Source organism: Mobula birostris, chromosome 1 (assembly GCF_030028105.1).
Source record: "Mobula birostris isolate sMobBir1 chromosome 1, sMobBir1.hap1, whole genome shotgun sequence".
In the NCBI taxonomy this organism is placed as follows: domain Eukaryota; kingdom Metazoa; phylum Chordata; class Chondrichthyes; order Myliobatiformes; family Myliobatidae; genus Mobula; species Mobula birostris.
In genome coordinates this window covers 142,882,533-142,905,242 of record NC_092370.1, presented here as the reverse complement: position 1 = coordinate 142,905,242, position 22,710 = coordinate 142,882,533, and the positions used below count along the sequence as shown (strand labels likewise).

At 42.4% G+C, this 22,710-nt stretch overlaps 1 protein-coding gene across 1 annotated transcript in view; it reads left to right on the top strand.

The window, feature by feature from the left end:
• dpys (dihydropyrimidinase) overlaps window positions 1-22,710 on the top strand; it is a 68,779-nt gene that overhangs the window by 5,595 nt on the left and 40,474 nt on the right. Inside the window, exons 2-3 of the mRNA XM_072274934.1 lie at window positions 19,986-20,144; window positions 22,266-22,445. Of these exons, the coding sequence (XP_072131035.1) occupies window positions 19,986-20,144; window positions 22,266-22,445 (339 nt within the window). The remainder of the gene's footprint in view (window positions 1-19,985; window positions 20,145-22,265; window positions 22,446-22,710) is intronic.

The following is a 22,710-nucleotide window of genomic DNA, read 5'->3' as shown; positions in this document are numbered from 1 at the left end:
TATAATTCTTATAATTTTATACACCTCTATCAAATCACCTCTTGTCCTCCTTCACTCCAAAGAGAAAAGCCCTAGCTCGCAACTATGGAAGCCTGCACATACTTTAATCTGTGGCAGGGCTAATTTATGTTGCTATTATATCAAGGGAGAAGGCTGATTGATAAATCACTGCAACTGATATGGTTCCTAAGGTTGTTATAGCCGGGGGTGGTAGTGGGGGTAAGCTCCCACTACCTATAAGCTGCTCCAAATAATGTGCGCCTCTGACAACCAAGTTCAAATCTTGGCTTAGCTACTAGGCCCGGCAGAACTGTTTCTTCTGACAAGAGAAGGGGCAAAGGCGGACCACTGGCGTCGCAAAACCAGATGCTTCAGGCAGGTGAGGCTCATCAGCCTTGGACAGCAGCCTGCTTAGCAGAAGGAAAACTCTGATTTTAAACCTCTGCTGCCTTGCGGCCGTACCCACCTATGGGAAAGACTTCAGGAGTAAACCACGAGGAAGAAATCTGGAGCCAGGGTCTGTAAGGCAGTTTGATGTTGTTTACAACTTCACTCTGGCAACCTCTGTGACGACACTGGTGCCAAGCTGTGTCGGTGCTTGCCCTTCCCTTGGACTACATCAGTGACGTGGAGAGGGGGAACCCGCTGCATGGGTAATAGCCGGTTCGTCAAATCTTCCTGCCCAGGCTTTCGCCCTGGAGAGGACACAGTCCACCGGAGGCGCAAACCCATGATCTTCTGGGATCGACAGCTGCAACTGACATCCTTGATCCTGTCTGTGACTGACAACTTAAAAAGTTGTTATGAATTGAAAAGGTCTTCAGAATCCAAAAGAATACACATTGCTTGAAATGCCAGTTTTCTGTGAAAGCAGAATTTGGATCCCCATTTCCCCCAAGAATAAATACATCTGTAGGGCCATGGAGATTCATGGCAATGTACATCGTGTAGGAGTTATCCACCTAGTTTTCCTTCTCTCTTTCAATTTAGCTCTTCAAATATTTATCTTTTTTAAAAAAATGTATTGTTGAAATTATATCCATCATCTTTTCATCATCATGTTGGCTGTTTTGACCGATCTTCTTATCTTCCAGGAGAGGTGAAGTGAAGTTAAGATGCTGCTAAACAGCGACTCCTTTGCTTGCATCTTTGGAAAAAGCTCTATTTCCATCTTTAATATTTTTATTTTCCCTTTCAGGGTTTCTTTGAAGACCCTGACCTGGAGTTACATGCTAACTTCGGTTCTTTGCAGGAATGGGACCCACTCTCGGGGTTTCAGGACTGGCCATTGTTTGACACGCCAAGGGTTCGGCCTGAGAGTCCGGCTCGAATTTGGAAGCCTAAGATCTTGGGGCTCTGGAGATGGGCGGATTGAGGGTTGGTGTCACAGCAGGAGACCTGTGTGTCGTTGGGGGAAAATCTACTGCTGTATGCCCGAAGACCCGGGATCTTTGTGATCTTCAGGCACAGAGCTTGAAAAAAGTGACGTAATGGACTTCTAACATCGTACACCAGTGAGTTGCTTGTTATGTCTCCCGGCTCGCTAGGAAAATGGAGTCATCTCCTTCTCCCTTATTAGGGAGAGAGAGAACCTGTGGTATGTTGAATGCCGGGTGAAACGCGAAGTCTTTGGGGTAACTGCAAGTCTCTGTCTTTGCTATTGTTTTGCTCACGCTTGAGTGCTTGGTGGCAGTGTTGATGCTTGATGCTTTCTCTTCTTTGCTGGTGGGGGGAGAGGGGATTGTTGCTCGCTGCCGCTTACACGCGGGAGGGAGGCGCTGGGGGGGACTTTGGGGTTCTCACGTTTAACTGTTGTTCATTCTTTGGGGCACTTCTCTGTTTTTGTGGATGTTTGTGAAAAAAAGCATTTCAGGATGTATCCATTTCTCTGACATTAAAATGGACCTTTGAATCCTTGTATACTTTATTTACTCTACTATGTTGTAAGAGTCACCAGTGAACTCAAGTGCAGGAATCACTGCAATTTTGGCAACTCAAACAAAACGAAAGATTTATTACAGAAGTTACCAGCAAAACTAACAAGAACTCAGGCAAACTATACAGAATCTAGAAGAACTGAAAGCAGTCATGATACACAGAAGAACTCAGTCAGAGTTTCACCAGACAAGGATCCACAACGACCAAGCAAAGACGGGTTGGCAAGCCTGTCCCCCCCAACCCCCGCTGAAATGCATTCAGGACCAATCAGACATTCCAGGTGTCCAGATGAAGCAATAACCCCCAACGGCAACAACCACATTGCAAGACATTGAAAATTCCTTGCTAATTAAATGATCCCAAATTTAAGAGAAGTGATAAATACAAAGATATCTTAAATCCTCATGATACCAAATGAGACACCTGCAACATAAAGTGAAAACCCAGAGCTAGTCCAAGATAAACAATTTTATATAAAAGGTAAACAATCCAAGGAACGATGCATTCTCATGAGGAGACACTGAGAAAATAGAATCCACATACTAATTGGGGGGAAAATCTTTTTCTTTTAAAAACAACCTCTGGTTGTGACACATGTAGATAGAAAGAATTTACATGGAATTCGGGGTTTACCTTCAGGAGAAACTTTCCCCTTTATCACAAGCTGACATCAACCTGCGAGTCACTCGAACTGGAACAATGGTCCCGATTCAAAGTGTCTTTTTATTATGCTGTCTATTATCTTCTTCAACCTCATTTCTCTCTATCCTGCATGTGCTGTGATTACCTTAAATGTAGTAAGTCTTTTTCAGTCAATCTTCAGCACCTATGTGCTATATGAGTCCTCAAACTTCAGTGCTTCATGTCTTATGCGAGCCACGTGCAGTTCCATCTTTATCTTGTGTACAATAGCAAGCTTCTATCCTGGAGCTTATGGGATAGTTGCTAAGTTAGTAGCTATGCGTGGGTTTCCTATAATTCACTTTCGCCTCCAACTTGTTACTTGGGTCAGAATTAACCAATTCTAGCCGCCCCTGTCTCCAAGATGAGAGATGAGGAGGAATTCTTTAGCCAGCAGGTGGTGAATCTGTGGAATTCTTTGCCACACACAGCTGTGGTGGCCATGTTGTTGGGTATATTTAAACCAGAGGTTTGTAGGTTCTTGATTAGTAAGAGAGTGAAAGGATACAGGGAGAAGGCAGGAGAACTGTTTTGAGAGGGACAAATCAGGCAAAGTTCAAATGAGAATAATGACCCCAATATCTATAGTTGCTCTTCACATTTCATACCCTCATTCTTGGTACCATTCACTTATAAAAAAAATGAGTGCTATTGTTTTATTACTTTTTGCTTCTGCTGGAATTATCCTTCTGATACTGCATCTTCCAACACCCATCCTCCCACCACCCCCACCAACTGCCCCCGGCTAGGGGCTCCAGTTGTATTTCAAACTGGCAGAAAGACCAGTTTCTGTACAGCTCTGATGCTAAATTGCCTCTTGAGTTTCACTTTTCATGCCAAGAGTGTAAATGCATCTAGTTCTTTAACCCTCAAACTTTGGTTTGGCTGTATCTTTGATAAGCTGGCACTAGTTGCTCTGCAGTATTGTTTCCACAACCTCACTGACTCTAATCATAATCTTTCTTTATTTTAACTTAATATTCAACTCTTTCAAAGGTTTGTTTGCTTTGCAATGCTGACCTTTTCTTGCAAAACCAATGATTTTGCTTGTTGAAGTATGCTTTATTTTAATACATCTGTTTCATTAATAAATTCTTGGGGATTTTTTTTTAGCTACACTGATTTTTGAAGTTGAACCAGACCACTCACAGTTTTGGTTTTATATCTTGTCCAAACGAAGGAGATTCCAATTAAATATTTGCTCTAAGTGAACTGGTGAAGAACTCAGCAGGTCAAGCCAGAAAATGCTCAGTAGGTCAGATCATCATCTGTGGAGAGATAAGCGGTTAACTTCTGGATGATGAATTCTTTTATTAGAACTAGGTAAAAGATAAACAGAAACCTTATTGGAGAGAGCAGTAGAATTTATTTGAGGGGAGATATGCCTGGTAGAGATATGACAGTGAATGAAACTGTAATTGAAAGGGAAATTATGAAAATATAAAGAGATTGCTAGAAGCACTTCAGTCAGGTGACACCAATGAAGAGAGGAATAGAATTAAGATCACCTACACGAGACGCACTAGGTGACTGATTGCTGGAAGAGGCACAGTCTTATGAGGGGATTTTAAGCCGACTGGACACGTTGTACATTCTAAAACTAATTCTAAAATTAGTTCCTGAGGATTGGAGGGTGGCTAATGTAACCCCACTTTTTAAAAAAGGAGGAAGAGAGAAATCGGGGAATTATAGACCGGTTAGCCTGACATCGGTGGTGGGGAAAATGCTAGAGTCAGTTATCAAAGATGTGATAACAGCACATTTGGAAAGCGGTGAAATCATCGAACAAAGTCAGCATGGATTTGTGAAAGGAAAGTCATGTCTGACGAATCTCATAGAATTTTTTGAGGATGTAACTAGTAGAGTGGATAGGGGAGAACCAGTGGATGTGGTATATTTGGATTTTCAAAAGGCTTTTGACAAGGTTCCACACAGGAGATTACTGTGCAAACTTAAAGCACATGGTATTGGGGGCATGGTATTGATGTGGATAGAGAATTGGTCGGCAGACAGGAAGCAAAGAGTGGGAATAAACGGGAACTTTTCAGAATGTCAGGCAGTGACTAATGGGGTATCGCAAGGCTCAGTGCTGGGACCCCAGTTGTTTACAATATATATTAATGACTTAGATGAGGGAATTAAATGCAGCATCTCCAAGTTTGCGGATGACACGAAGCTGGGTGGCAGTGTTAGCTGTGAGGAGGATGCTAAGAGGATGCAGGGTGACTTGGATAGGTTGGGTGAGTGGGCAAATTCATGGCAGATGCAATTTAATGTGGATAAATGTGAGGTTATCCACTTTGCTGGCAAAAACAGGAAAACAGATTATTATCTGAATGGTGGCTGATTTGGAAAAGGGGAGGTGCAATGAGACCTGGGTGTCATTATACACCAGTCATTGAAAGTGGGCATGCAGGTATAGCAGGCGGTGAAAAAGGCGAATGGTATGCTGGCATTCATAGCAAGAGGATTTGAGTACAGGAACAGGGAGGTACTACTGCAATTGTACAAGGCCTTGGTGAGACCACGCCTGGAGTATTGTGTGCAGTTTTGGTCCCCTAATCTGAGGACAGACATTCTTGCCATAGAGGGAATACAAAGAAGGTTCACCAGATTGATTCCTGGGATGGCAGGACTTTCATATGATGAAAGACTGGATCGACTAGGCTTATACTCGCTGGAATTTAGAAGATTGAGGGGGAAATCTTATTGAAATATATAAAATTCTAAAAGGATTGGACAGGCTAGATGTAGGAAGATTGTTCCTGATGTTGGGGAAGTCCAGAACGAGGGCTCACAGTTTGAAGATAAAGGGCAAGCCTTTTAGGACCGAGATTAGGGAAAACTTCTTCACACAGAGAGTGGTGAATCTGTGGAATTCTCTGCCACAGGAAACAGTTGAGGCCAGTTCATTGGCTATATTTAAGAGGGAGTTAGATATGGCCCTTGTGGCTACAGGGATCAGGGGGTATGGAGAGAGGGCTGGTACAGGGTTCTGAGTTGGATGATCAACCATGATCATTCTGAATGGCGGTGCAGGCTCGAAGGGCCGAATGGCCTACTCCTGCACCTATTTTCTATGTTTCTATGTAAAACAAAAATGCAAAGCCATTTGATTGAAAAGTACACGTTTCTTATGGGACTAGACAGGATTCATGCACAGGTGATAGTTTTCCTGGCTAGATTATCTGGAGCTAGTGATTGGCCTCAAAAGAGGCCCAGCTTTTCAGGACTGATACAACGTATCTTTTTTTCACTCGGAGGTAATAAAAGCCAAGAGAGTTGTGGCAGATCAGTCCATGATGTTGTTCACAATAGAGATTGTTGATTATCAAAACAAAACTGCAAATACTAGAATGTGAAACATAGAATTGAACAGCTGGAAGGTCCACTTGCATTTGTGGAAAAAGGAACCAGTTTGTGTTTCTGGTTAGGGACCCTTTTTAAGAACTTGGATCCTTAGAAAATTAGGTAATAAATAAATCAGAGATATAAGATCATACGGCCATAAGATATAGGAGAAGAAGTAGGCGATTTGGCCCATCAAGTCTGTTCCACCATTCAATCATGGGTTGATCCAACTCTTCCAGTCATCGCCACTCCCTTACTTTTTCCCTATACCCTTTGATGCTCTGGCTAATCAAGAACCTATCTATCTCTGCCTTAAATGCATGCAATGACTTGGCCTCCACAGCCACCTGTGGCAACAAATTCCACAAATTTACCACCCTCTGACTGAAGTAATTTCTCCACATCTCTGTTCTAAATGGACATTCTAAACCTCTGAAGTCATACCTTCTTGTCCTAGACTCCCCTATATCTAATCTGTTCAGGCCTTTTAACATTTGGAATGTTTCTATAAGATCTCACCTCATTTTCCTGAACTCCAGGGGATACAGTCCAAGAGCTGCCAGACATTCCTCATATGGTAACCCTTTCATTCCTGGAAACATTCTCGTGAATGCTCTCTGAATCCTCTTCAATGTCGGTATATCCTTTCTAAAATAAGGAGCCAAAACGACACACAATATTCCAAGTGTGGTCTCACAAGTTTCTTATAGAGCCTCAACATCACATCCCTGCTCTTAACATCTATATCTCTAGAAATGAATGCCAACATTGCATTTGCCTTCTTCACCACCGACTCAACCTGGAGGTTAACCTACTCCCAAGTCCCTTTGCATCTCTGCATTTTGAATTCTCTCTCTATCCAAATAATAGTCTTCCCGTTTATTTCTTTCACCAAAGTGCATGACCATACACTTTCCAACATTGTATTTCATTTGCCACTTCTTTGCCCATTCCCCTAAACTATTTCAGTCTCTCTGCAGGCTCTCTGTTTCCCCAACACTACCCGCTCTTCCACCTATCTTTGTATAATCCACAAATTTAGCCACAAATCCATTAACCCCATTGTCCAAATCATAATTCCATGGGCTGTTATCTTGCTAAACCGCCTCATGTGCGGCACCTTGTCAAAGGCCCTCTGAAAACCCAAGTACACCACATCTACTGCATCTCCTTTGTCTACCCTGCTTGTAACTTCCTCAAAAAATTGCAGTAGGTTAGTCAGGCAGGATTTTCCTTTCAGGAAACCATGTGGCTTTGGCCTATCTTGTCATGTGCCTCCAGGTACTCTGTAGTCTCATCCCTAACTATCTATTCCAACAACTTTCCAACCACTGATGTCAGGCTAATAGGTCTATAGTTTCCTTTCTGCTGCCTCCCACCCTTCTTAAATATTCCACTAACATTTGCAATTTTCCAGTCATCCAGTACAATGCCAGAATCTATTGGTTCTTGAAAGATCATCATAAATGCCTCCACAATCTGTCCAGCTGCTTCCTTCAGAACCCAAGGGTGCATTCCATCAGGTCCAGGAGATTTATCCACCCTCAGACCATTAAGCATTAAGATTCAAATTGATGGGTTCAGGTTACACCGCCAAGATAGGACTGCTAAGTCTTTTAAAGCCAAAGGCCGGGGGTGGGGAAGGTGCTTCATGATCAATTCCTCATGGTGCACAAACGTGGCGATACTCTCCCAGTCCTGTTCTCCAAACCTAGAACACCGGCCATCTTACTTCCCGCTGGAGATTCAAGTAATAATTTTGGTAGCCGTGTACAATCCACCATAGGCCAATGTCAAACAGGCTCTAGACAACCTGAACGATATGATCAACAGGCATGAAACAGCACACCCTGATGTTTTCCCTGTCATTGTGGGGATTTTAACCAGGTCAGCTTGAAAAAGTATCTAAGTGATTATGATCAACGAACTTGTAGCAGTGCACTGGATGACTGTTACACCACAATCAAGAGTGCTTACTGTGCTATTCCACACCCACACTTTGGAAAGTCTGATCACCTGGCTTTGCCCCTACTCCCTGAGTATAGGCAGAGACTGAAGACTGCAGCCCCAGCAATGAGGACCAAGAGGGTTTGGACAAGGGAGGTGCAGGAACACTTACAGGACTGCTTTGAGTCAGTGGACTGGACGGTACACAGGGATTTGTCTTTGAGTTTGAATGTGTACACCACAGCAGTCACTGACTTCATTAAAACCTGTGTGGATGCTGTGTGACTACAAGAACATACTGCACATACCCAAATCAAAAGTTGTAGATGAACCAGGAAATTCGTAGTCTGCTGAGGGCTAGATCTATGGCATTTAAGGCTGGTGACCAGGTGTGTACAAGAAAACCAGGTACGACGAGGAGGGCTATTTCAAGAGCTAAGGAACAATTCTGAGTGAGGTTGGAAGCAATATTGGATGCACATCAACTCTAGCAAGGTTTGCAGGCCATTACTTCTTACAAATTAAAGCTCAACATCATGAATGGCAGGGTTGCTTCACTCCCAGATGAGCTCAACACCTTTTATGCTCACTTTGAAAGGAAGAATAAAACTACAGCTATAAGGATCCCTGCTGCACCTGGTGACCCTGTGATCTCTGTCCTGGAGACTAACGTCAGGCTGTCTTTCAGGAGGGTGAATCCTCACAAGACTGTGGGCCTCAATGGAGAACCTGGTAAGGCTTTGAAAATTTGTGTCAACCAATTGGCAGAGTGCTCAAAGACATTTTCAATCTCTCACTGCTACAGTTGGAAATTCCCACCTGCTTCAAATGTTAACAACTATACCAGTGGCCAAGAAGAGCAGTGTGAGCACAGTAGCACTCATATCTATGGTGATGAAATGCTTTGAGAGCTTGGTCATGGCTAGAATCAAGGATCAGCAAGGACCTGTACCCATTGCAATTTGCCTTTAGTCACAATAGGTCTACAGTGGACGTGATCTCCTTGGCTGTCCATGAGCCCTTAGATCACCTAGACAATACAAATACCTTTGTCAGGATGCTGTTTATTGACTATAGCTCAGCATTTAACACCTTCATTCCTACAGTCCTGATTGAAAAGCTACAGAACCTGGGCCTCTGTACCACCTTTTGCAACTGAATCCCTGACTTCCTAACGGGAAGACCACAATCTGTGCAGGTCAACATCTCCACCTTGCTGAAGATCAACTCTGGTGCACCTCAGGGCTATGTGCTTAGCCCACTGCTCTACCATTATTGGCAGAATCTCAGATGGTGACGAGAGGGCTTATAGGAGCGAGATAAACCAGCTAGTTGAGTGATGACACAGCAACAACTTTGCACTCAGCATCAATAAGACCAAAGAGCTGATTGTGGACTTCAGAGAGGGTAGGTCGAGGGAACTCACACCAATCCTTATGGAGGGAGCAGAAGTGGAGAGAGCGAGCAACTTCAAGTTCCTGGGTGTTAATATCCCTGAGACCCTAACCTGGTCCCAGCATATTTACACAGCTATAAAGATTTGGAATATCACCTCAAACATTTGTAAATTTCTGCAGATGTGGAAAGCATTCTGCCTGACAGTATCACTGTCTGGTATGGGGTGGGGGGCCACTGTACAGGATTGAAGTAAGCCGCAGAGAGTTGTAAACTTAGTCAGCTCCATCATGACTACTAGCCTCCATGGTAGCCAAGGCATCTTCAAGCAGAGGTGCCTCAGGAAGGTGGTATCCATCATTAAGGACCCTCACCACCCATACATGCCCTTTTCTAAATGATTCAGGAATAGCTTCTTCCCCTCTGCCATCTGATTTTTGAATGGATATTGAAACCATGAACACTACCTCACTACTTTTTTAGAAAATTTATGTTTTTGCACTACTTATTCAATTTAACTATTTCATGTACATATTATATACCTACTGTAATTCAGTTTTTTCCTGTATATCATGTATTGCATTGAACTGCTGCTGCAAAGTTAACACATTTCACAACATATGCCGGTGATGCTAAACCTGTTTCTGATTCTGATTATAGGAAGATACATTGCCTTTAGCCGGCTGGTGGCGTAGTGGCATCAGTGCCAGACTTCAGAGCGAAGGCTCCCGAGTTTGAATCCAGCCGGTTCCCTTCCACGCTTTCCATCCATGCTGGGTTGAGCGTCGAGCTAGCCTGCTAAAAAAAACGCCGTCATGACGGTGTCCTGATGATTCCACTCAGAGTTAAGGGCTTTCTTCTTCTTCTTCTACATTGCCTTTGGGTCTGTCAAATTGATATTGGCAGTAGTGACTTCACAGTTTAGCTGTATGAAATGAGGAAAGGAAATTTACTTTTGACATACAGTATATTCTGTCGATGCAAGTTTTTCTTCAGACTTAAATAGTGTAAATCATAAATGAGCCAGCATAGTTTGGACATTATCCTCTGAGGTATCATTTTCAAGATAAGCAACATTCACTTACCGATGATTGTGGCAACATCTCTTCATGCGATCTGTATCGATAAGGAAGAAATTGAAGAGATCTCCTCGATGGTGAAATTTCAGTTCTAATTGCCATGTACCTATGTACAGCTGTAAATGTAACTGAAGGCTATTGTAATCATTTGTCTGATTTATAGGGATCGCAATATGAAATGGGGCAAAATTCACATGCAGCATCATAGCACTCTACAGCCTTCCTATTGGTTCTTGGTCTGTTCAGAAAGAGGGGGCCAGTGACTTGGAGCAGTTCAGAGTAAAAGAGAGATGTGGGGTAAAAGCACCATGTCCTCATCTAAAATAATCAAGGAACTTTCATCTTGCACATTGCAGATTGAAGGATGCTATTCAAACACAGTTATCAATATTATGGAGAAAAATATGAAACCTAACCTGCCTCATCCTTCACCCTCTAAATATACAAAGAGGCAGGACCCAAATTAAATGTCTACTCCCTCCCCTGCATCTCAGGGAAAACAAAATGTAAAGAAGGGGGAGGTTGAAGTTAATGTAATAGAAACTGCACAGAAGAATTTCAGCTACAACTCTAATCCAAATGCTCCATCTAACGAATAAGATACAGGCATACCTAGTCCTGCCTTACCATCTGCCAAACCTCATATTTTTGGCAAAATTTGCCCTTGCTGTTTTAATACAGCAACAGTCATTATAACAAATGGCCAAGGTTTGATTGGTGTAAATATAAATCTTGCACAGATTTGTAAAGTGAAAATGCTTTCAAAAGTAATGAAAAGAAAAGTTTCTAAATATTAAAAAACTGTAGGAACAATAAACAGTGAAGAAACTAAATCAATATTTAGTGTGACTACCCTTTGCCTTTAAAATTGGCATGTAGTTCTATACCCTGATGGCATAAATATTGATTTCTCCATCCAGTAAAAAAAATTCCCTCCCCCTCCCCTCATCCCCACTCTGGCCTCTTGCCTTTCTCATCTGCCTATCACCTCCGCTGGTGCCCCTCCTCCTTCCCTTTCTCCTATGGTCCAGTCTCTTGCCCTATCAGATTTCTTCATCTCCAGCCCTTTACCTTTCCCACCCACTTAGCTATCCTTCTTCCCCTCCTTCACCTTTTTATTCTGGTGTCTTCCCCCTTCATTTCCAGTCCTTAAGAAGGGTCTCTGCCTGAAACAACATCAATTGTTTCTTCATTTCCATGGATGCTGCCTAACCTGCAGAGTTATTCCAGCTTTGTGTACCTGCAGAATTTCTTGTGTTTATAAGAAAATCAGTTGGTAGGTTCTTCCAAGCATCTTGGAGAACTTCCCACAGTTCTTCTGCAGACTTTGGTTGTCTTGCTTGCTTCTGTCTCTCCAGGTAATCCTAGGCAGCCTTGATGATGATTAGATCATCAGGGCTCTGTGGAGGCCATACCATCTGAAACCATAAAAGAAAATCTAGGGACCTAAGACTTTTGTGCAGTTATGATAGGGGACTCGATAGTAAGGGGGTCAGATAGGCGATTCTGTGGACGCAGTCCAGAGACCCGGATGGTAGTTTGCCTCCCTGGTGCCAGGGTCCGGGATATTTCTGATCGTGTTCAAGATATCCTGAAGTGGGAGGGTGAGGAGCCAGAAGTCATGGTACATATAGGTACCAATGACGTAGGTAGGAAAAGGGAAGAGGTCCTGAAAGGAGAATATATGGAGCTAGGAAGGGAGTTGAGAAAAAGGACCGCAAAGGTAGTAATCTCGGGATTACTGCCTGTGCCACGCGACAGTGACAGTAGGAATGCGATGAGGTGGAGGATAAATGCGCGGCTGAGGGATTGGAGCAGGAGGCAGGGATTCAAGTTTTTGGATCATTGGGACCTCTTTTGGCGCAGGCGTGACCTGTACAAAAAGGACGGGTTACACTTGAATCCTAGGGGGACCAATATCTTGGCAGGGAGATTAGCAAGGGCTACTGAGGTGACTTTAAACTAGAATGGTTGGGGGGTGGGAATCAAATTAAAGAGGCTAGGCGAGAGGAAGTTAGTTCACAACAGGGGGATGGGAACCAGTGCAGAGAGACAGAGGGGTGTAAAGTGAGGGTAGAAGCAAAAAGTAGTAAGGAGAAAAGTAAAAGTGGCAGGCCGACGAATCCAGGGCAAGCATCAAAAAGGGCCACTTTTCAACATAATTGTATAAGGGCTATGAGAGTTGTAAACGAGCATCTGAAGGCTTTGTGTGTCAATGCAAGGAGCATTTGTAACAAGGTGGATGAATTGAAAGTGCAGATTGTTATTAATGATTATGATATAGTTGGGATCACAGAGACATGGCTCCAGGGTGACCAAGGATGGGAGCTCAACGTTCAGGGATATTAAATATTCAGGAGGGATAGACATGAAAGAAAAGGAGGTGGGATAGCATTGCTGGTTAAAGATGAGATTAACGCAATAGAAAGGAAGGACATAAGCCGGGAAGATGTGGAATCGATATGGGTAGAGCTGCGTAACACTAAGGGGCAGAAGACGCTGGTGGGAGTTGTGTACAGGCCACCTAACAGTAGTAGTGAGGTCGGAGATGGTATTAAACAGGAAATTAGAAATGTGTGCAATAAAGGAATAGCAGTTATAATGGGTGACTTCAATCTACATGTAGATTGGGTGAACCAAATTGGTAAAGGTGCTGAGGAAGAGGATTTCTTGGAATGTATGCGGGATGGTTTTTTGAACCAACATGTCGAGGAACCGACTAGAGAGCAGGCTATTCTGGACTGGGTTTTGAGCAATGAAGAAGGGTTAATTAGCAATCTTGTCGTGAGAGGCCCCTTGGGTAGGAGTGACCATAATATGGTGGAATTCTTCATTAAGATGGAGCGTGACATAGTTACTTCAGAAACAAAGGTTCTGAACCTAAAGAGGGATAACTTTGAAGGTATGAAATGTGAATTAGCTAAGATAGACTAGCAAATGACACTTAAAGGATTGACAGTGGATATGCAATGGCAAGCATTTAAAGATTGCATGGATGAACTACAACAATTGTTCATCCCAGTTTGGCAAAAGAATAAATCAAGGAAGGTAGTGCACCTGTGGCTGACAAGAGAAATTAGGGATAGTATCAATTCCAAAGAAGAAGCGTACAAATTAGCCAGAAAAAGTGGCTCACCTGAGGAATGGGAGAAATTCAGAGTTCAGCAGAGGAGGGCAAAGGGCTTAATTAGGAAGGGGAAAAAGGATTATGAGAGAAAACTGGCAGGGAACATAAAAACTGACTGTAAAAGCTTTTATAGATATGTAAAAAGGAAAAGGCTGGTAAAGACAAATGTAGGTCCCCTACAGACAGAAACAGGTGAATTGATTATGGGGAGCAAGGACATGGCAGACCAATTGAATAATTACTTTGGTTCTGTCTTCACTAAGGAGGACATAAATAATCTTCCAGAAATAGTAGGGGACAGAGGGTCCGGTGAGATGGAGAAACTGAGTGAAATACATGTTAGTAGGGAAGTGGTGTTGGGTAAATTGAAGGGATTAAAGGCAGATAAATCCCCAGGGCCAGATGGTCTGCATCCCAGAGTGCTTAAGGAAGTAGCCCAAAAATAGTAGATGCATTAGTGATAATTTTTCAAAACTCGTTAGATTCTGGACTAGTTCCTGAGGATTGGAGGGTGGCTAATGTACCCCACTTTTTAAAAAAGGAGGGAGAGAGAAACCGGGGAATTATAGACCGGTTAGCCTAACGTCGGTGGTGGGGAAACTGCTGGAGTCATTTATCAAAGATGTGATAACAGCACATTTGGAAAGCAATGAAATCATCGGACAAAGTCAGCATGGATTTGTGAAAGGAAAATCATGTCTGATGAATCTCATAGAATTTTTTGAGGATGTAACTAGTAGAGTGGATAGGGGAGAACCAGTAGATGTGGTATATTTGGATTTTCAAAAGGCTTTTGACAAGGTCCCACACAGGAGATTAGTGTGCAAACTTAAAGCACACGGTATTGGGGGTAAGGTATTGATGTGGATAGAGAATTGGTTAGCAGACAGGAAGCAAAGAGTGGGAATAAACAGGACCTTTTCAGAATGGCAGGCAGTGACTAGTGGGGTACCGCAAGGCTCAGTGCTGGGACCCCAGTTGTTTACAATATATATTAATGACTTGGATGAGGGAATTAAATGCAGCATCTCCAAGTTTGCGGATGACACGAAGCTGGGCGGCAGTGTTAGCTGTGAGGAGGATGCTAAGAGGATGCAGGGTGACTTGGATAGGTTGGGTGAGTGGGCAAATTCATGGCAGATGCAATTTAATGTGGATAAATGTGAAGTTATCCACTTTGGTGGCAAAAATAGGAAAACAGATTACTATCTGAATGGTGGCCGATTAGGAAAAGGGGAGGTGCAACGAGACCTGGGTGTCATTATACGCCAGTCATTGAAAGTGGGCATGCAGGTAGAGCAGGCGGTGAAAAAGGTGAATGGTATACTGGCATTTATAGCGAGAGGATTCGAGTATAGGAGCAGGGAGGTACTACTGCAGTTGTACAAGGCCTTGGTGAGACCACACCTGGAGTATTGTGTGCAGTTTTGGTCCCATAATCTGAGGAAAGACATCCTTGCCATAGAGGGAGTACAAAGAAGGTTCACCAGATTGATTCCTGGGATGGCAGGACTTTCATATGAAGAAATACTGGATGAACTGGGCTTGTACTCATTGGAATTTAGAAGATTGAGGGGGGATCTGATTGAAACGTATAAAATCCTAAAGGGATTGGACAGGCTAGATGCAGGAAGATTGTTCCCGATGTTGGGGAAGTCCAGAACGAGGGGTCACAGTTTGAGGATAAAGGGGAAGCCTTTTAGGACCGAGATTAGGAAAAACTTCTTCACACAGAGAGTGGTGAATCTGTGGAATTCTCTGCCACAGGAAACAGTTGAGGCCAGTTCATTGGCTATATTTAAGAGGGAGTTAGATATGGCCCTTGTGGCTACGGGGATCGGGGGTATGGAGGGAAGGCTGGTGCAGGGTTCTGAGTTGGATGATCAGCCATGGTCTTAATAAATGGCGGTGCAGGCTTGAAGGGCTGAATGGCCTACTCCTGCACCTATTTTCTATGTTTCTATGTTTCTATGTATGGATAGAGAACATCCCCACTTCAGAGTGGGCAATTAAAATGACATATAGATTTTCAACTTGTAATACTCAAGTTCTATATGGTAATTTGTGCAATGATTCAAAGGTGTTCCAAACCACAAAATATACAAAGGTACAGTATATGAGCTGTTGAGACACCTAATACAAGGGCAAGTGCAACAGCTAGTTAATATGAAGAAAATCCCATGAACAATTGGTGTTAATTCTTGGTATTTGGCATTTCCTCATCTCCGGTTAATTAATCATGGCAACATATAGCAAAACATAAATAACGATCGGACATGTGGCAGCTAATATTTATACCTTACAATTACCAGGCAATAACTATCATCAACAAAAGTAGGTCAAGTATTTATTCGTAATGTTCAAGAGCAGCATTATCATTAAGTTTTCAACCATGAGCATCCTGTCGTCAGGGTGGGTGTTGGCATGAAACAGAAATGGGGTTGAATTATTGTTATGGCAGGATAGAGATTAAATGCTTAATAATGAGGAACTCCTCCAAGAGAACCACAACCTTGACATAGGGTTTGGAGGCTTGTGTGCCTCAATGACCCAGAAAGCTATATGGGCTTTATGCTTTGGCTTTTGGTGGGGTCACACATGCCAAACTGATCAAAGCGTAGAGGGCAGACCAAGAGAGGTCCACCGGTCCTCCAGGTTCAGGGGTTCAGCTCAGGCTAACAACCCTGACAGTAAAACGGTTAGAGAAACAGCAATGAATAATCTGTCTGCATCTGAGTGTGATGGTACTCCGGAATCTCCACCTGGGACTTGCATGACTGACAGTAGTGAAAACCCAGCTACTGACATGATGAACACCGCCACAGTTGGATGACCTTCATTGCTGCCCTAAACCTTAGCACCATAATGGTCAGTAGAGAATGAGGAACTGCTTCCTCAATTGCGAGAACCTCTCTGCTATCTGCAAAGTACAAGAATATTCTTCTAAATCAGTGTATCCGCATTACCATCCATCTCCATGCTTCTAGATGGTTCACTCAATCTCTCCAGCGCTAGTTCACTGTGCCTTTACTCTGTGCGTGTGTGTGTGTGTGTGTGTGTGTGTGTGTGTGTTTGTGTGTGTGTGTGTGTGTGTGTGTGTGTGTGTGTGTGTGTGATCCATAGTTAGAAAGCACTGCCAGTGAGAAGAAGTGTAAAAGTATTGGGGGAAAACTTTCCACTTTGTCTCTAATTGCACACTATACAAGGCTAGGAACATGCAGAGGAAGTATGGGGCATAGAATCAAAAAGTCATAGAGCAGTATAGCACAGAAAAAGGCACTTCATCCCATCTAGTCCAAGCCAGCCTGGATTTTTGCCTGGTCCAATTGGCCCACACCTGGACCATAATCCTCCATCTCTTTTTTGCTCCCTCTCATTCATGTATCTATCTAAACTTTTCAAATGTTACAAATGAGTCTGCATATACCACTTCTGCTACCAATTCATTCCTCTGGAATTGTTGCTGATGTTAACAGCCACAAAGTCGATTATCATCAACACATTCTCACACCATCAGTATTCATGTGTTGCTGCTTGGCTTCCCAGCTGTCTTATGTGGAATAGGACTATTCTTAGGGTAAAACTGTAATACAGTGTGAAGTTGATATTGAATTTCTTGACTGAGACAAATGATATACAAAGGTTAATTACCTGGCTAGAAAGGATGGAATTGCCCAGCAGAGAACTGTTACTTCATTTTACAAAAATCAATATAAAGCTTCCTTGATTCTGAGCAATCTGCTCAGTGGAACTTCAAAGGTAACTCAATGGCAAGGGACCATTTCCCTTGAATTCCAACTTACCTCTAAGTGTAAGTATCTTCAAACTTCATAAAGATCTAATTGAAAAGACCCCATTTAAAACAAATGCAGTTTATTTTTCATTTAAGCAGTAGATTTATTAGAAGCATTCTCTGTGTGATCTATAGAAACTTTTTCTCATTGTAAAGTACTTTACTCGTTCACCCTGCAGTTTTTTGTTTGCAAGAGAAAAGGGACCCAGCCCATTCATCATTTCTGATTTGGTGTGAGTGTGCAGTTCATGGGTCATCCCTGTAATTATTTTCCCACATCCTCCAAGCAACTGTTCTTCTGCCTTGTTTCCTCCTCTTCCCCTTCTTCCTTTTCTTTTGGCTTTTTTCCTCACTCCTTCTTCCTCCCTCTTCTTCCACTCTCCCTCTCATTTCTCTTCCTTCTTTCCAGAACAGGGAAGTTTAACATAATATCTACTTTTCAATTTGACTTTTCTAGTGATAAAGAACTGTGCTTTATTTATTTTTCGATTTAAGGCCTTATTGCCTGCACCTTTATTTTCTGCAGCCTTTGGAACATACCATATTGGTGTCATCTGAAAATTTTTAATGAGCTTGCTACATATTTCTAATTCCATATTTTCTATCCTTGCTATGGGCTTCCATGTTGTGTGCTGTTGAAGGTATTTTGAAACTCCCATCTATGTTTCATCTTCTGCAGATCAGGTACTTTTGGTTTCTGCTACTGAGAATAATAGTGTAAGTTTGGTCAATCACCACCCTCTATTTGGAAATCTCTGCTGGAAATTGTGTATTCTCAATCTCTGAAAGCTTTTCTGTGCATCTTTGATGAAGGATTGGATAATATTTCACCAACTCAGTGAGGGGTGACCTCATTGAAACTTATCGAATGCTGAGTGGATGTGGAGAGAATGTTTCCTATGGTGGGGGAGTCTAAGACCAGAGGATATACCCTTAGAATAGAGGGGCATCCTTTTAGAGTGGAGATGAGGAGGAACTTCTTTGGCCAGAGGGTGGTGAATCTGTGGAATTCGTTGCCACAGGTAGCTGTGGAGGACAAGTCATTGGGTGTATTTAAGGCAGAGGTTGATAGATTCATGATTAGTCAGAACATGAAAGGATATGGAAGGTGGCAGGATATTTCGACTGAGATGGAAAATGGATCTGCCATGATGAAATGGCGGAACAGGCTCGATGCACCAAATGGCTTAATTCTGGACGAATTCTCTGAACTTGCTGGATCTCTATTTTTAAACATAGGATTGCTGCCAATCCTCTGGCGGTATTTAATTTTCTATTGACCATTTTTCATTTTTTATGCAAGGCACCTGGCTGCTTTTAGATATATAGACGCAATCCACCTAAAAAAAAAAAATTGCTCTGGGAAGTTTGATTGTGATTTCCCTTTTTGCCCTACCAGGGTAGGATTTACACAGTGAATTTTAAGGCATAAAGGAGTGCAGTAGAACAGAGGGATCTGGGAATAATTACTTGAATGTGATGTCACAGGTAGATAGGGCTAATTTGGAGTATTGTGTGCAGTTTTTGTCACATACCAACAGAAAATGTATCAATAAATTTAAAGAGTATAGAGAAAATTTACAAGAATTTCACTGGAATTTGAGGACATGAGTTTCGAGTATAGGTTGAGGTGATTAGCATTTTATTCCCTGGAGTGTAGGAGAATGAAGGGAAGGGTATATAAAATAATGAAGGGTATAGATAGGGTAAATGCAAGCAGGCTTTTTCTACTGAGGTTGGGTGATTTTAGGACTAGAGGTCAGGTTAAGGATAAAAGCTGAAATATTTAAAGGGAACATGAGGGTGAACTTCTTCTCTCAGAGGGTGGAGTCATTGTGGAAGTGGTGGATGTGGGTTCAATTTCAACATTTATGAGAAGTTTGGGTAACAACATGGATGGGAAGGGTATGCAGGGATGTGGTCCACGTGTGGGTCGATGGGACTAGGGCTACACGGGCTGAAGCGGCTGTTTCTGTGCCGTAGTGCCCTATGACTAGGTAAACCACTACATGACTAATGTCTGAGTGTGTCATCCCATTCCCCTTTAAAGTTTGATTCCTGAGTTACAGACCTGAGTTAAACTTCTGGGTTGAAGGTCAAATGAGAATAAGGCACTTCTCCAAAAATCATGTCAACAGGGTGGGTGGCGAGATCGATTAACCAAAATTCCCAAGGTTCTGAAAGTGTTCTAGTGAATTGTATAACAGAGGTGACATTAGAACTGACACAGGAATCCAATAACAAACGAGAGGTATGAAGACAAACGAGACAGCTGATTAAAGATTCAAGTTTGTTTATCATATACATCAAAACATACTGTGAAATATGTAATTTGCATTAACAACGAGCATATCCAAGTGTGTACTAGGGGCAGTTCGCCAGTGTCGCCACACCATCTGGTGCCAACATAGCACGCCCACAATGCTTAGCAGAACAATACAGAACACAACAAAACAAGCCCCATTCCTCCCTCCCACCCATGCATATGCTATACATAGCTGATGCTGGACTTCGGAACAGAAGGCAAGGGAGAGACACTGGTATGTGATAAGTGGAACTAGATGGAAGGGATTCTGGGCAGATGAAACTAGATTGGGGGAGTGAGTGAATGGGAAACGTGAGAAATTTCTTTGGTCTAACTGAGCTCAGCAATGTAATATTTCATATTTTACAGGCTGCTGTGGCAGGAGGTACGACCATGATATTGGACTTTGTGATCCCTCAGAAAGGTACCTCTTTATTAGAAGCTTATGACAGATGGAAGAGCTGGGCAGATCCCAAAGTCTGTTGTGATTACTCATTCCATGTAGCTGTGACCTGGTGGAGTGCAAAGGTACAGTGAACACATTAAGTTAATTTGTTTCAGCTTAAATAATATTTGTAAAATTCCAGTGATTATCATAATATGTGTTAATATTGAGGGCTTTCTGAAACAAGTCTCAGTAGTTAATGTGTGTTTTGAGATATTTTCAACAGGATTAGTCTTGCATGGGTGATGTAGAGATTGAATATACAGAGTGGTAGTGGAATTCCAGTCAAGTCAAACAATGCATGATATTGTTTGAATTGCACTGATTCAAACAAGTGGAGACATTTCCATCACACATTTGGGCTTTTAGATGATGGGAAGGGTTTGTGTCAGTGTATTGTTCACTGCAGAATATTCTGCCTCAATTCTCTTGTAGCTACAGTATTTATACGATTGATCTAGTTAAGAGGTAGTGATCATAATATGATAGAATTCACCTTGCAGTTGGAGAGGAAGAAGCATAAATTCAGATGTATCGGTATTACAGTATAGTAGAGGGAATTATAGAGGCATGAGAGAAGAGCTGGCCAAAGTTGATTGGAAGGGAACACTAGCAGGGATCATGGCAGAACTGCGATGTCTGGAGTTTCTGGGAGTAATTGGGAAGGTGCAAGATAGATGAATCCCAAAGAAGAAGTATTCTAAAGGCAGGATGACTCAACCGTGGCTGACAATGGAAGTCAAAGACATCATAAAAGCAAAAGAGAGGGCATATAATAGAGCAAAAAATAGTGGGAAGTTAGAGGTTTGGGAAGCTTTTTAAAAACCAACAGAAGGCAACTAAAAAGGCCATGGGGGGAGATGAAATCTGAAGGTAAGCTTATATTAAAGAGAATACCCGAAGTCTTTTCAGATAGGTAAAGAGTAAAAGAGAGGTGAGAGTAGATGCCAGCCTTGGCTTGACTGTGTGTAGGTAAGAGCAGGCACTGTTTGTTACAATGTTTAAGGTTTTCAGGATTAAGCATATTACCGTAAGTGTCAATGCTTTGAAGTTGAGCGCCACAGGTCTCCTCCAGAGTACAGAATTCCAGGTAGTAACTCTGGAAGTTTCTGGCGCCCCCTTACCATTTCTCTTCTTCTCACCTACCATTCACCTCTCTCTGCTGCCCCTCCTTTTTTTTCTCCATTAGTCCATTCTCCACTCCTATCAGATTCTTCCTCCTTCTTCATTCCTTTACTTCTTCCACAAATCACTTTTTAGCTTCTCTTCTCCTTCCATCCACCTTTCCGCTCACCTCCTTTCATCTATCAGCTGCCAGCTAGTAGTCCGACTCCTTTCCCACCTTCTTATTCTGACTTCTTCCCCCTTCCTTTCCAGTCCTGATGAAGGTTCATGGCCCAAAACATTGACTACATATTCCCGCCCATTTATGCTGCTTGACTGCTGAGTTCCTCCACCATTTTGTGTGTATTGATCTGAATTTCCAGCATCTGTAGAACCTCTTGTGTTTATTTTTCCAGGAAGTGGCAGTTATGCTTTGAGGATGCCAGATGTCTGTTCTGTAATGTTCTTCATGAGTCATAGGTGTTACTATAGGCTGGTATACATACCTACTCTGGCGACTCTACATGGAAGTCTCAGTGAATTGTCTTGGATTGAAGAAATTATATTGTTGATAGTATAGTTCTCTGTAGTTGAACACCAACTGCAAATTGACACTGGAATTCATGAAAAAGTTCAAGTTCAGAAGAGATAGCATGTGTGCAACAATAGTACACAAACTATACCGAGTTCAGTAAATATGGATGGTATATTGTGTTAAAGAAACAATCTGGGAATTGATTTGAGTGGCTGGCTGCCCTCCAGTTGCTGACCTGGGCAGCACTTTCATCTCCTTCCCTTGTGTCTCTGCTGTAGTCATCCATTGTCTGGTCTCATTTTTCTCTGTCCCCACTGTTTACCCCCTTCTCCAAACTTGCTCATTGTTCTCTTTTTCTACTTATACTATGTTCTACTTTCTTTCAGCCTCCTTTCTCACTCTCTCTCCTGCTTCTCCTCTCTCGTTCTCGTGTCCTTTTCTCTCTCTCTCTCTCTCGCTGCCTCTTTTTATTCTCTGTCTCCCCCTGCCTCTCTTCTGTCTTTCTCTCTCTGTTGTAGCTGTGGAAGACTACCATATCTACCTGTTTTAATCTGCTTTTTCACAGGTGAAAGAAGAAATGGAAATATTAGTTAATGAGAGGGGTGTGAATTCCTTTAAGATGTTCATGGCATACAAAGATCTCTTCATGCTTCAGGATGACGAATTGTATTCCATCTTCTGTCACTGTAAGAAGTTGGGAGCAATTGCTCAGGTTCATGCTGAAAATGGACATATAATATCAGAGGTGAGTATTAACCAAGCTGTGCTTTTTTCCCTCATTGTTTTCCCACACGTATGCTATACTTTTCGTTTTGGTTTTTGCTTGATAAAAACCAAGGAATTGAAATGAAGTTTTTATGATTCCAACATTTTAAACACTTTGGAAAAGGTTGCTTTCAACTCATTCCACAACTTGACTTGCCATAGCCCTTTGGTTGTAACACTTTAATTATGGAGGACTGAATGAGCTGAGCGTATCTAGCAAGGCAGATTATTTAAAAATAATTTAA